Source organism: Rhyacophila brunnea, unplaced genomic scaffold (genome assembly GCF_057557595.1).
Source record: "Rhyacophila brunnea isolate RB1 unplaced genomic scaffold, BYU_Rbru_1.0 scaffold_4, whole genome shotgun sequence".
Lineage (NCBI taxonomy): Eukaryota > Metazoa > Arthropoda > Insecta > Trichoptera > Rhyacophilidae > Rhyacophila > Rhyacophila brunnea.
In genome coordinates, this window is record NW_028233068.1 from 40,596,792 (window position 1) to 40,612,468 (window position 15,677).

General features: G+C 29.0%; 1 protein-coding gene across 1 annotated transcript in view; it reads right to left on the reverse strand.

Annotated features, from left to right (window-relative positions):
- The window catches only part of LOC147067370 (protein Skeletor, isoforms D/E-like), a 91,675-nt gene that overhangs the window by 63,298 nt on the left and 12,700 nt on the right, over positions 1–15,677 (reverse strand). The window contains exon 2 of the mRNA XM_085954271.1: positions 4,429–4,566. Coding sequence (XP_085810397.1) covers positions 4,429–4,566 — 138 coding nt within the window. The remainder of the gene's footprint in view (positions 1–4,428; positions 4,567–15,677) is intronic.

Consider the following 15,677-nt stretch of genomic DNA (forward strand, 5'->3'; position numbering starts at 1 on the left):
GTCAACTTTAAATTAAGTAATTATTACGTGACAGGCTAGAGTCATCCAGCATCCATTCGACCGGTTTTCGACTAACTGATCTTACTCATGATTAAAATGTAGATGCTCCTTTGGCTCAGAAAATAGTTTGCGATGACACTTTTATAATATATTTTTCTATGCGGTGGCAAAGATTGACTATTGAAGGGAGGTTAACGATGGGTAAAAAGGTGTCCGGAACATTCTTCGTCTACAATGATTATTATTCGACAACAATTCTTTCTTAACAATTCATCGCCGGATATTAGTGATAAATACATTTTTGATAAATATGACTGTGACAGATAAATGGATACTTAAATGGATTCAACCCAACTGTCAAAGAATGACCTCTTAAATGCCAAAAAATAGGTATTTAAAAATTACTTAAGTGGCCATATTCATAAACTATGAAATCCAGCTTAATTTATTAGAATAATAGTATTAAGCCGAAAGGTGTTGGAAAGTCTTTTATATTCATAAGCCGCCATTTTCTATATTATTCTGACCAACTTTAAACATTTTTTTTACTAGTTTTTCTTCGGTAATTTTATGTAGCTATTCACTTTTTCTAATAATTATTTACTAATATTTTTGTAAAAAGGAATTAATATTCTATATGCAATTCTAAATGTACTTGTTTTTATTTCAATTATCGCGAAATGGCGAAATATGTAGGTAAGCGACTATCTAATAATTCCCTTCAAACCAAACCGCCCCGCACCTCATTCGGTCTTAATCGAGACTATCACGAGGCCCTTTGTTTGGATGTGAAGCATCTTTATGCCTGGGAATGTATCAGGAGCAGATGCCCAAGACCGAGGTCGCCACGCACTCAAGTGTACTGCGATATAATGTAATCGAACTACCCATGGGAACACTGATATTTAACAAAAATAAATGATTCTAATTAATTTACATATACTGTACTAATACGAAAAAAACTACGCTAAAAAATCTTGATGCGTCGTTCACAATTTTTTTTAAAGCATTATAGTTGGCCTTAAAGTGCGTAGGTACATGTCATATGTAAAACTTTTGTTTAATAATTGCAAACGAACTTTGTTTTATAACTAGATGTTTCATGTTGTGCTAAGCTTTTTATAAATGCTTATGTATATAATACAGAAATATGTAATAAATTTGTACCCATTTACACATTTATCATATTATATAATTGTTTTCAGTATACATAATGTGCAATGAAAAAGTGTGGACTAAGAATTGTGGTCCCATCCTCTTCATCTCAAATTATTTCATTATATCAAAGTTTTCACCCCTTTATGCCGTGACGCCATACATAAACAACCCCTCTGCTATAATTATTACAAAACTAAGTGGGTAGCTTTATAGTTATATATGTATAGAAAGTTTAAAACTGTCTTAATGGTATGCAAAATAATTATACTGTATTAGTATAATATACAAACTACAAATAGGTAATTATTGTATAACGATAACTACGTTGTTTGGTATAACGCATTATCAAACGATTTATTAAAGAGAGTATAAGCCAAGCTGCAGCTGAAACTGGCTTGGAGAAAGATTCGCGAAGGAGATTGAAAAAAAACCAGTCATAGTTATTCTGCACCGATTACACCCGAGTAATGGTTATCTAGTAGGCTTGGAAAAAAACGTGGTTAGAAAGTGACAGTTATGTCGCTTGAAACATTCGCACGCATACATTTTTACTGTGACCGTCTTGTCTCTTACCTTAGCGTTGCGTGACGAAGAAACGGTCACAGTCTGTCTTGTTGAGAAAGAAAATCTTCTCTTCATGATAATGTGGTTTATTAATGGGATGCTTGTTGTGTATGATCTATTTTTCATGCACGATTCTATCATCACGTGATAAGGACCATTTATTATGAATATTAGCTACCTATAGTACGCATAACAATTACTTTTACTTTAACGGATTGTTAGCGTCGTGCATTTTATTTAACTATCTAACAATGGCGTGCGGTGTCTTTCGAGATCGGGCATGCTCTTTTATAAAGGAGTAGTTTCTACGGAATACTACCAAATGCGTACTTTATGACCGAAAAACTGAAGAACATTGTGGTAAAATTATGGTTTTATATTTTTCGTGATTCCGAACCATATCATTGAAAGTACAAAAAATCAGCGTTTTTCTTGAAATCCTTCTGCGTAGCATCAGTGGTACGCACATTACGGCATAGAAAACAATACTTTACAGTGTTTTATCACGGACTAATGATGGCAGATTAAGAGAAAGCAATAGCTTATTATCTTATTCTGCTAGCTTAATTTCAATACTGAGATTTTGTATGTAGTTATGTCTAGTATATTGACCACCCACCAAGAATTTGGTAAGAACTTCCTTCTGGCAGTCGCATGACAAGGTGTTAGCTGCAATTCATTATAATATTATGTTATATTGTATGTATCTGTACATCATCTGGTACCCAAGATGGGCAATATGAACCTGTAAGTTCTGTGAATTAGTGAGTTTTATGGCAACTGACGACACTATCACTTTTTGGCCCATGTTGGAGGCTAAATTTTGCGTCTCTGAACCAGAGTCTGTTTATTATGATGGTTCGTTTAGTATGGCGGACCCAAGAGTTATAACAGTGAACGTTGTTTATTTGAAGATCAAGATAATGACAGCATGACAATATGGTTTACAATATAGCAGATTTTGACTGGGCAAGCATTAACGACCGAGCCGGCTTCATTTCCAAACATCTGAAGTAACAATGTGTACTGCAGTGTCCACTATAATTATTATAAATCACATTTTTTATCAAAATACTGTGAATTATCCTTGAAAACTATTTAAAAACAATAAATAATCAATATCTATTGTTACACTATTGGAACATTGACCTGATAATATTTTTGTTCAATAGTTATGACCCAATCATATATTTTTATATAAAATGATTAACATAGCTTTTTGACACCAAATATTATATTATTAAGTAGATAAAATTAAAAAATGACCCCTGTAGCCTTTCACGATGTATGACTTCATTTAAAAATAAAATGAAGTAGGTTCTTATTTACAGAAATAAACACGACAATATTTTATAATATCTCTTTACATCCAAATAAATTAGGTTGATTCAGTAGTTTAAATAATTAATGTTCACAACTCAAAAAAATTAAGCACGATCGGCGTAATAATATTTATTAATATTTCATGTTTTGCGATTTTATACGTTACATTGACGTTTTTAAAAATCGATAAAACTGAGAAATTTAAACATTTATGTAACCAGACCAGGCAGTGGGCGAAATTAATATTAATTTATTTTATTTAATCCTTGACATTATGAACTTGAATAGAATAGCTATTTGTGATTTCTCCACATGCTATAAAAAATATATTTTAAAGGAAACATGCTTCTACGACGAGAGAAAAATAATATCACAAAATAATTTAAATAAAGATTAAGATACATTTCAAATATAATCCAATGAGTAACCCATCGCAAATAGGTGATGTATCTACATTTAGTATCTACTAATTCATCAGTATTCGCTTTGTCAAGTAATCAATTTCTCTCACCGTATTTTAAATGCCTGTTAAATTTTTCAAGTTATACCAGCTTTATAATGTATATTAACACCAACATTAATTGTAAATGGTATAGACATTTTTCCCAGTAGACGAGTTTAATCATTGATATAACAATTTCTCAGCAATAGTGATTCTCTTACACGTGACACTAAATGCTTACCTGATAGTCATAGGTACCCGTTGATATTATTATATCAAATTCAAAAAATGGTATATAGGTACATAATAATATTATACTAATAAAGTCCAAAATCAAATCTAGACGTAGGTAATCAAATAATAATATAATGTTATTATTTAACATATTATGTGTATGAATATCAAGTATTTTATTTGGTTTTTACATCAGTCTCGTGCACACTTTTTTAAATTATCTCCAATATCTAATAATATAATTCACTATTTTTCATACACATTTAAATATATTAATAAATATATTTATACATGAATATTTCATGCTTCTTACTTTTCTGTTAACATTGTTTACAAATCTAATATCTCAATTTTTTTATTTATTATTACCGACGCCATTGACGAGTTTAAGCCCAGATAACAGGAAAGGGTAGAGTATGGGGTTAACAACCCTATGCTCTACTCTTTCCATAATCTTTTTCATGACTTACAAAATGTTCCCGATTATTTGGCCTCTTTAAATATAAAGAAATGAAAATAAACGTAAGGATCTTAAAATATCGGAAAAGAAGCGAAGATATGACATACAGTGATAATCAAATTATCAAAAAATAGCTAGATGCTTCCATTAAGTTAATAAGCCATCATATTCACATTACAATAAAGTCAAAAATATCGTCATTGAAGATGGTTATATAAATATGTAAATACGGGTATAATTTAATTACCTGGTCCTTCTCCATCGTAAGTGAAGTCCTTGATAAAGAGCGTCCTCCCATCGACGGCGTAAACGTGACCTGATACTCCATGGTGGAACTCTGACAACTTTCCCAAGGATTTTCCAAAATATGCGCCAAGAACTCCGTCTGTAATAAAATAATGAAATGATTATAAGCATACATGTAATGAGTATTTAATTATGATAGAGGTACAATTATTTAAGGTTTTGATAGTAAATCTATTAACGGAAGACACAAGGAAAAAGACAGTGCCTAAGATTCAGTATATTTTAATATTGCCGTGTAGTATAAATACCTTGAAAAATTTCAAAACATTAATCGTGTAAGTATACATCTAATATAGTCAACCACTATTTTTTAGACTACACGATTAATATTTTCAAAATAATACGCATATATAATTTGACATCATTCCTTACTTTTTAATTAGTAAATAATTATTATTTGACCACAGTTTTTGGCAAATACGCCCTTGTATTACAATAATATACTTCAAATAAAAAAGAACTGGTCAGAAAATATATCAGGAGATTGGCAGCGTTTCCGTCATTACTGCCGAAAATATAAAATATATACAATTTTACACATAAAATAATATTTATGAAATATATAGGCAGACGATAATATATTATTTTATATATTAGGTATATTGTATATAATAATTAAATCTGGGTAACGATCCATTGAATATTTTAATTATGTACTATAATATATAATATTCCTTGGCGCCCAAAGGTCAAACTTTTATTACATAAGCAATAATAATGTTTGATATCATTTAATGAATATTATAGATAAAACCTAGTACTGTTCATCTTAATAATAAATTAGCTATGAATACGTGAGTATGAAGAATTTAAACTGAAGTTAACGTGATATAAAAAGTATCCTTCTTGGTATCCAAAAATTATAAATGAATAGATCCACAAAAATGAAGAAAAAGTGATTTAAAATAGAAAGTATTGCTCGCTCAGAAGAATTATATATGGAGATTATAACTTATGGGTTTGCTACAAAGAGAGCCAATTACTGTATAATTCTCTTTAGGCAGCCGAAGTTGTATAATAAATAATTAATTTGCTGTAAAGCAATCCGTTTCCAACTACCGTTCGCGATAATTTAGATTATTTAGAAGTTATAACTCATTCGTTTCATTAAATTATTACGCGTTGCTAATATATTGGGATACGCCTAAACAGATTAAGTTCCTCTCTCTACAAATCAACACAAAGTTACAATATTGGAAGCGATCTATTGAAAAGACTTAGCGAGCATAATTAATTCATTTGACAGAATTATCTCTCTTCTGCCATTTGAAATCGATTTATTACACACCTTTCACTGCGAGCCGTTTGGACTACCAATATAAGATAAGATTATTCATCGTAGATTATTTTAAAGATCTAATTCAGATAACTCAAAATACATTTAAAAAAGATTTTCCTTTTATGTTTTAAGTTGTTACTAAATGATAATTGTATTATTTGAAAACAATATCATTATTTCTATTATTATCAGTATTTAAACTTGAATGCACAGCAGAGCTTTAAATGAACCGGACCGCACCAGAACGAAGCTTCGGTTTATGAAATCCCCGAGCTTATTACTACGTCTCATTGATAAGGTAAATATTGCGTTTTGGTTTTTGAATTATTAATTCACTAAAATTCATTTACTTATAATATATATTATTATATAATATATACGATATATCCTATTTTTCGGCTGTGGTAATGACAATTTGTGCGTGTCTTGATCTTCCATGCTACAAGTTTAAAGGCTGTGATTTTATTTCACCGTCCAAGCTAGGTACGTGTTTAACAAATATATATATATAATATACATAAATATGTTAATATTTTCGGGAAATTATCAAGCACTCCAGTCCCTAACATATTCTATTTTATAAGCTGTCGCACAGCTTAAATCAAAGACGCAATACAACAAGAAGACCGTCATATCAGGCGTATTTAACGTTAAGTTTTAACAGAGTCGTTTCATCACAGTTTTTTTTACCATTGACAACCTGCCGCCACATAAATAAATCAAATAATTATTTATAATCTTACTTGTATATGATTTTATTATTCAATTTTACGAGACACTAGTAGCATTTTTTTACAAATTCAACATGTAAAGTTAAAATTATCTATCATCATGGTTGATAATATATATTATGTTAACGAATTGTGTGCTATGTAAAATAATAAATGAACACAGTTTATGAGAAATACAAAATGAATGAAACGATAAATTGTATCTCCGTTACCTGTTTAAAATGCTAAAGATACATAAACCACCGAAACATTGAGATGTTTATTAGCTTTTGAGATTAGAAACTTTGTGGTTTATTTAAAACCTTTATATTTTAATCACTGGCTTCCTAATTCATAATAATAAAATATATTACATATTTTATTCAAAATATGAGAGAGTGTATGCATAATTATTTAATTGATTATAATTGACATAATATTAATGGAGTAATTTATAGAAGTAGAGATACTTATTGTTAAAATAAAAACATTGAAATAGATATTTCAAAGTTTAAAATAGTAAGTCCCGAATAAACTATAGTAAATATTTCACTAGAGTCTACGCCAGTGCACAATTATGCATATTTTCATTAGCTATAAAATCGTATTTTACAACGTTTTTATTTATTATTTACGTTGGTTAAATTAAATCTTTCGAGAGATTTTTTACAACGTTTTTATTAGCTCGTATTCTTATTTGTCCGGTGGTTGTTTTTCCAGTACGATTTTTAACTAACTTCCCTACTAGCTAGACATTTGAAACTTTTAGAATATATCATAACACGATGCCAATGCATTCTTTTAATACTTTTAACCATCTTTAAGCAGAATTAAATTCATTTTCAGTTAATTCTGTTTTGTATGAAAAGTTATTTCGGAAGAAATCCGTAATCCAATCCACTATTATTGGTTGCTAATTGGGTGGTCCTAGCAACTAAATTATTAATATATACGTGCGTTACTATGGAAATCAAAATGACTTTCAGTATTCTATATTTTTTTGTTTGTTTTTTATTTACTTTATATCAAGTACAAGTTTTAGCATATTGAGCATAATAATTGAACAGAAAATTTAAAAACAATGTATATAGAAAGTTCTTTTTATCTTGTAATTATTTATGAATAACTCCAGAATAAAATTGAATTTAGATACAACAATTTTACCCTTAAATGAATGATTGAATATTCATTAAAATTGTATAGATAAAACTGCATTTGAGATACCACAGTATCTTATTACAGGAAATTTAATCACTAATCATAATTTTATTTAAATACAACTTCTAATAGACGTCGCGAATAATATTTTAAACATAAAATTGGTTCTTTAGCAAAACTGAATAGATTAATATTTTTATTTTTATAATTTGGATGGCAGAATTGGTGGTTTCTTTATTGGTTTATGACAGTGAATAAATCATAGCGTCACTGCACTTTTTGCTAAGCGTTGCGTTGTGCCAAGTCTAGCATGAACAGAATGAAAGCAGAAATTGTCGCACGCTACCTGAATTGGTTGTATGTATACTAATGATATAATTATATTTACATAAATAATGAATATTCATTACAAACTGTATGAACGACGTCGTCTACATTCATAATTTAGATGTGAACATAATGCTTTGCGTCAATTACAATCCATGACTCGTTCTGACTGATTCGGTCATTTTACTTACGATGTTCAAAATTCCTGCACTCTTCATCGTCACTTTCTCACCATATAATTAATTACTCACCGTAAATGATATTTCACTTCCCTATCTCTCACACCACGACTGCGTCTGTCTGAATCGCTTCTGTTTTCAATTTTTTTTATGCAGTACGCCAGCAGAAATACGCATCTGAATACAATATGTATGTCGTAACTGTTCATTCATGACGTCATGAGTCAGTCATGATGAATCCACTTAATATGAGTCGCCTTTGACACATAATATGTTTTAAGTCAGTCGTATCTGAACGATGCACATCTCATCTATAGACATACCTAAATAAATAGAAATATGGGAATATGATAAATTGTAAATATTTGAATCCATAATTTGGATGGGAAGCATTTAATTATTATGGAAATAAAACGATATAATATTAAATGATTAGGCATGTTTCTAATTTACGGTTTTGGCTCTCGTGGATTTAATTTAGATACAAACACGGAAAAACTCTAAATGTTTCATAATATTAGAGATAGTAATCGCGAACAGAATTTTCTACAATTTTATATATAACACATTTTGATGAGTGGGTATGCCACTACATACGTAGATTTACGAAACAATTATTTATACCACAAAGTAATACATAGACAATAATTAAAACAATTTCAAAAATTATCTAAATTATTTTATTTGATGAATTTATAGAATCTGATTCTGAATCTGAACGTTGAATGTTGTGTGAGAATATGATTGGAGAATGTCTTCAGTTGTTATTTAAAAAATCGGTGTTTATCGGAAGCGATTTTAAGAATTATTATTTATGTAAGAATCGAATATCCGTAATCTAAAATAGATCTAAAGATTAAAGACTTCATAGCTGTATATTAAAAAAACAAATATTAAAAAATTTACGAAAATATATAAGTATTATACTTACATATTATCATAATCAGTACTGAGTAATACTGAGAGAAATTGTCATTTCCATTTTGTAACGTCGAACTTTACTGTGTTATTATTTTTTTATACTTACTATTTTATTTTAAAATAGTAATAATTTTCCAATAGTAAAACCGCAAAGGTGAAAAGAGATAAGCATTATCGTTACATCGAATAAATTTTATCAACTTTACACTTAAATAGTCAATACAATATTTTACGTTTTAGTCTTATTTAAAAACTGCCACAACATTGTTACAGCGTTTTATTCTAAATAAATACAATAAAATAAATTCTTCCTAAAGAAAATTAGAGTCGACAAGGAAGACATTATTATCATATCGCTTTTAACAAATAAATTAAATGCCAAACAAGTTTGTCAACCGTGAATCATTTAATTTGGTATATTTTCAAATCAAAATCTTATTTATTTATTTTTAATAAATTCTAACCAAATGAATTGGAGTTATTTTTTCTGCTATAATTCTTTGTTTTCGTTGTTTTTGTTTTTAAATAAAAGATACTGATGTTTCATCCGTATTATTATAATATTTTAATATTTATGATACACCAGCAACTAACTGCAAGCATTGATGAACAAAAAATGATTTTATATGACGATTTCATTAATAATTATTATTATGAGTTCACCTTTCGAATTCAAATTAATATCAAATTATATAATTAATATTAAATTAAAATTTGTTTATTATTGATATGAGTGAATGTAATAAATTACATATTCCAGAACGAGAGAAAATATTTACCTACTGCCAGTTAAATAATGAGATAATAGGTACCTATTCATTTAAAAACAATATAATATTATAACATACATACTAGATGGAAACCATTCCAATAATGTACGAAAAATTATCTAAAATCTTGTTAATTACTAGTAACTTTATGTTAACTTATAAATTAGGAGCATGTCTTATGTAAAATAACAGAAAAGGTTCCCTTATAAAATTGGTAGTTAATCCTATCAATATTAATTTTTTACCACTGCCAAGAAAAATACCATTGAAAAACTATTAATTTCACAATTATTAATCATCAATAAAGTCATCAAATCAAAATGACCAGAATGTCTTCTAAACTCTTCCAATAAATCTTTTTTATGATTTTCAAAACGTTTCTCATAGTTATAAAAACCCACAATAATAATTTTAATGTAATAAATAATATAATACTCACGTGAATTTAATTCATAACGACTATTTGTCAGTGGGTAATACGAATGACAGCAACGCTATTTTCATTTATGTTATTCATCTGTCATGTAATCAAGTGAATACATTATTTTTTTTAATTAGAACTCGTATGCATTTTAGGTTTCAAATTATGGAAAATATTAAGTTATATATAAGATTAGTGCATGTAAGTATACTGAGTAAATTAGAATATTATATAGTAAGACTCTTGAAAAACATGGTAAGGTCAGTATTGGATACAAATATCAATATGCATAACAATTTGGTGGAACTCAGTTATTGCCCTCCCAAAAAGAAAAATCGATAGCGGCTTGATTCTACATATTGGGAAATATACAAACAAATACTGTTTCTGATTTCTCAAATACTTTTCAGGGATGCACAGATCAACACTAGCAATAATGATAGAATTCTTATTTACAGCATGTAATAATTTTTTTTTTAAATCTGTCGGGATATTATTCGCATTGTATTAAGAAAGTAGTACCATGCTATTGCACAATTCAAAATGATTTTCTACCGTTCTTGTAAATAATTATTTGCATTCAATTCTTAGCCATTTAGATATTTTCGAACGCCAAAATAAGTGGCAAAAAATATCTGTACAGAAACAAAAGTTTGCATTGACGCAAAGACAGTTTTGATGTCAACTGCTTTTGAAGTGTGTTATTGGCATCAAAATATGTGTGTTACGTAACTGTTATTAAAATAGGGACACGCCGCTGTATTGAAATTCGATATTTTGCGAAAATAATGTCATGATAATTTTTTTTCATTTCTTATTGATACTGTCATACAATATAAACACATAGGTGCGCATATAATTAGGTATTTTATACTAGATAGTTATATTAGATACAACAAAAAACATTACTTATACTAAAAAATCTGACCGCAGAATGGCGAGAGTGTATTATTTTCACAATTATACAATATTTGACAATTAATTTCTAACTTGTCAGATAGGAAAACATTCACAATTTGCCTTTTTTGTCGGATATAATGTAACTCTAATAAATATAAGTGTTGGAAACTTAGCCGTAATTGGCTTGTTCGAATAATGTTTAACCAACAATCTTTTTACATATCAAGCAATAAAGGCCTCTAATACAAACATCACTCTACCGAAATCTACATTATTATATTCCTCTATTACAGGCATGGCCCCCACAAGTGGGGTGCGGACAGGGCTCTAGCCTGGGGGTCCGGGCTCAGGAAGGGCCCGGCGTGGCGAGTCGACTAGATAAGTGAGATAAACAGAGATCACAAATTGGCTCTAATAGTAAAAAAAATGTGATTTTTAACTGTGTACTGACACTCGACAACTCCATAAATTCAAATGGAAGTACTTACATTTAAAAAAAACGCTAAAAATACACCTTAATTTTACCGCGTATACCATTTGGTAACACTGCCTTTACTCTTAGCGATAGGTAGGGGGGCTGCCAAACATCCTACCCTGGGGGCCCGCTTCCGGATGTGGGGCCCATGATTACAGGCATGCCCAACTTCAAAAGGTTATCCACACTCTACCATTTTTATTTATTAAATTGAATAAAAATGTAATATTTGATTGAAGATACTAAGGACAACGCTTATACTACATCATAAATAAATATTTAATTTCTCATTCGTCGTGAAAATTATATGCCTTGGTATTATTTTGGTCATTCATTGCAATTATCGCCAAATTATTATCCTGCTGTGAAAAGAGCCTACTGCACGACGGTAAGTAGAAGTAGGTACGCCTCAGTTTAAAGTGCGTGAATTCACATATTCTCTTTCTCTCACTCACGAAGTCTTGCAGATTTCCTATTGGTTAATTTGAAAACGACTTTCACAAAGTTGGTTAATGGGTGAGACAAGTCTGATTTATTACCTATAATGGATAACCTTAGTGCCATATATACAAAAGTAGGGCTGTAATAACTATTTTAGGTCTTTGAAACTACATTGCGGAAAGCTCAAGCTATACTAAAATCATTGTAATCCTCATGATCTAAAATAATTACAAGATAAAAAAGATTTTTTTATATACCACGTTTTCAAATTTTCTGTTGAATCATATAAACTTGACAATTCTATGTATTAATAAATACTTTTTTTTGTACTTGATAGAAATAGGTACTGAATAAATATTACAGAATACTGAAATATCATATTGACATTTCATATTGATTTCTATAGTAACGCACGTATATATTAATAATTTAGTTGCTAGACCACCCACTTAGCAACCAATAATAATATTTTACTTTTTACGGATTTTTTCCGAAATAACTTTTCATACAAAGCAGAATTAACTGAAAATGAATTCAATTCTACTTAAAGATGGCTAAAAGTATTAAAAGAATGCATTGGCATCGTGTTCTGATATATTCTAAAAGTTTCAAATGTTTAGCTAGTCGGGAAGTTAGTTAAAAATCGATTGCAAGATTTTTACTGGATAAACAACCGCCGGACAAACAAGAATACGAGCTAAGAAAAACGTGGTAAAATCACCGATGATAGCCAAGCTTTGCTAAGAGAAATCACTAAAAAACAACGAAATAAATATATAAAAACTTTACTTATACCTAGTATAGCAATGTTATCTTTTATGCGATTGATTTTCTCATGACGGAAATATTAGTTATTCTCGATACCAAAGGCATCTTAGTTTTCTGAATGTTGCCAACCACAGAAAATAACAACATTTGCCGCAAACAAAGCTTGATGATATTTTTCCTTATTATAATAATATATTATTATTCCAAGAACAGCTGATATTCGTCATCTGTTATAAACTGCAAACTCAGTGGGTCAAAGTTTCACTTAGAAATGGAAAAGGTAGAAAATAAATGGGAAGAAATAATATTCTCGCATCTTATGACAGATGGGTGACAGTTGAGGTTTTCGCATTTCTTTTTGTTAAAATAACGTCACTAATATTTAGCTCAAGATGGCAGCACGGAATTATATTAATTTCAGTTCCCATTTACAAATTTTATTACGGAGAGTCAGTTAAAATGGAAAGTTTCGCAATGTTGTTTTATGTAGATTAACCAAAATGCACTGACTTTCACAGTTAAGCATTCAATTATTATTCAAGGTTGCTGCAAAATAGTACACCGACTGTTATTTTGTAGCACCAATTAACTGTTATTAGTGTTATTCGACTTAGATTTTTTTACATCTGCAGTAAAAATACCTTTTAAATTTTCTTAAATATACACAGTCAATGTTCATATTATTTATACGCAATCTGTTAGCTTATTTTTAGCATCTGTAAAATCTCTTTAGGTCTCAAATTAATATAACATTATGTTTTATTAATTGAAATTGTTTCCCTGTGCTAAACATTAAACTTGATTACGTATCATGATATGATTATACTAATAACTTATCGATAATGACTAATAAGTTATGCTTCTGTATGAGATATGAATGACAACTAATAAAACCTCTTCTACAAAGGTTGTAAATAAATGATATACAAATTTGAGGCCGCTGAACAAAATATTCGTACTGTGTTGTTATAGAATCGTGTCCTGATTCATCAGTTGTGATATTTGTTTACCGAAGACATATTTTTCTTGTTCACTCCTATACGATAACATATTGTAATTTTTCGCGAATACAAAATATTCTAGTTTCTGCGCTATATAGTGTTTAATTAATAGCTCTAATTTCTTATAATATATTTTTTGTAATTCCGGGGCGTGTCTTTTCACAATATTTTAAACCAAAAAATCAGCGAAAAATACAGGAATTTTTGTGACAGTTTTTTGTATTTATTTTTTAAATTGTATGCATACACATATTTTGAAGAAATTATCAAACTTTAAAACCAATCATTTTTAAATATAAATAAAATATTGAAGAATATATTTTACTCAGTCTTTATACCAAGAATTCACCTCCCGGTAATGATTTATTGATTTTATATTTGAGAAATTTTTAAATTATATTTTAAATAGGTCATTGCAATGGTTATAATATGAACGCAACATACAATAAATTACTTTTAAAAGCCATTATGTTACCTTTACTTAAAAATACTTGAACACTGCGCAAGTTGTCCCAAATAACAACGCTGTTCAATATTTAGCATACCTTTAACAACTGTGCAGGAGGTCAAACTGTAACCCATAATAATCAAGTTTTTCATTATCTGTTTTAAACACTTCGTAATATTTTTTATGAACCACGCAATAAGTATGTCGTAAATAAAATAGCCATGTCATTTTTAACAATGCTGGAAATTTGCATGTCTGAAAATTCGCAAACTAATTATATGGAAATGTGAAAATCCTTAATTGATTATGAATATTACTATAATACAAATACAATAATAATTGTAAAGGAATATTTTAAGAATAACCAATATTATTGTTAAACCTGCGCTAACCTACTATAATTATAAATAATGAACATAAGATAATGAAGGCATCGGTAGCCGGTTTATTACTATAAATAATCGAACAGTGGTTATTATATATAAGACGGTTGAGCTTAAATTTAGTTAAATTATTAAAATAATATATAACCTGAATAAAAACATGCCATAGCTAATTTAACATTAATATAAAGCAGCGTTTCACAAACTTACAACTTGCTAGTATCACTTTGGAGGCAAAGATATTACCGGTGTACACCAAATTTTGACGACGAAGTATGTCTCATTCTCTATGCTCTACGCAGGTAATTTTTTTAAATCCCATCAGATTCGAATGTAACGGATTTAATTATCGTACCAACGACATATACGGAATAACATATTTTAACTACGGCGACTACGTCCAAGTATTCGCCATAGTAAAGATTACATTACAATCACTTTCATCTTTTGAAGAAATTATAGTTATACCATGTGAAGTTACCCTTTACTATAAATTATAAATTTCAGATTTTAACCGGTCAAACTAAGAAATATTTCTTGATAACTGCGTTTTGGCAGCCATTTTATTCGCATAATTTCGTAATATTTTAACGAAATGTAGATTTTCTACTTTGTAAACTATTCATTAATTTAATACACTAAACATCTAATTTTCAAATATCACTTAGAATCGCATTCACTGAAAAAACATAATTCTACGTACATAAACTATCCGGCTCACTTTGCTAATAAATCGCTGAAACTTTTTTCTTATAACTTTTATGATTTTCAAAGTTATTATGGTATAATCAATATGGAACAAATACACAGTGTTCCACTAAAGATTTTGGAAATGCTATCATAGAGGATAATGGCTGATTTGATTTTGTATCATAAGATTATATTGACAGATACATACCTAATTTATCTATATTTATGTTTTTTACTTAACATTAAATAAGATATATCATTTTAAGTCAAGCTATTTATATAGCTACCAAATGCAATCGTTTTCAATTTTAAAAAAAGC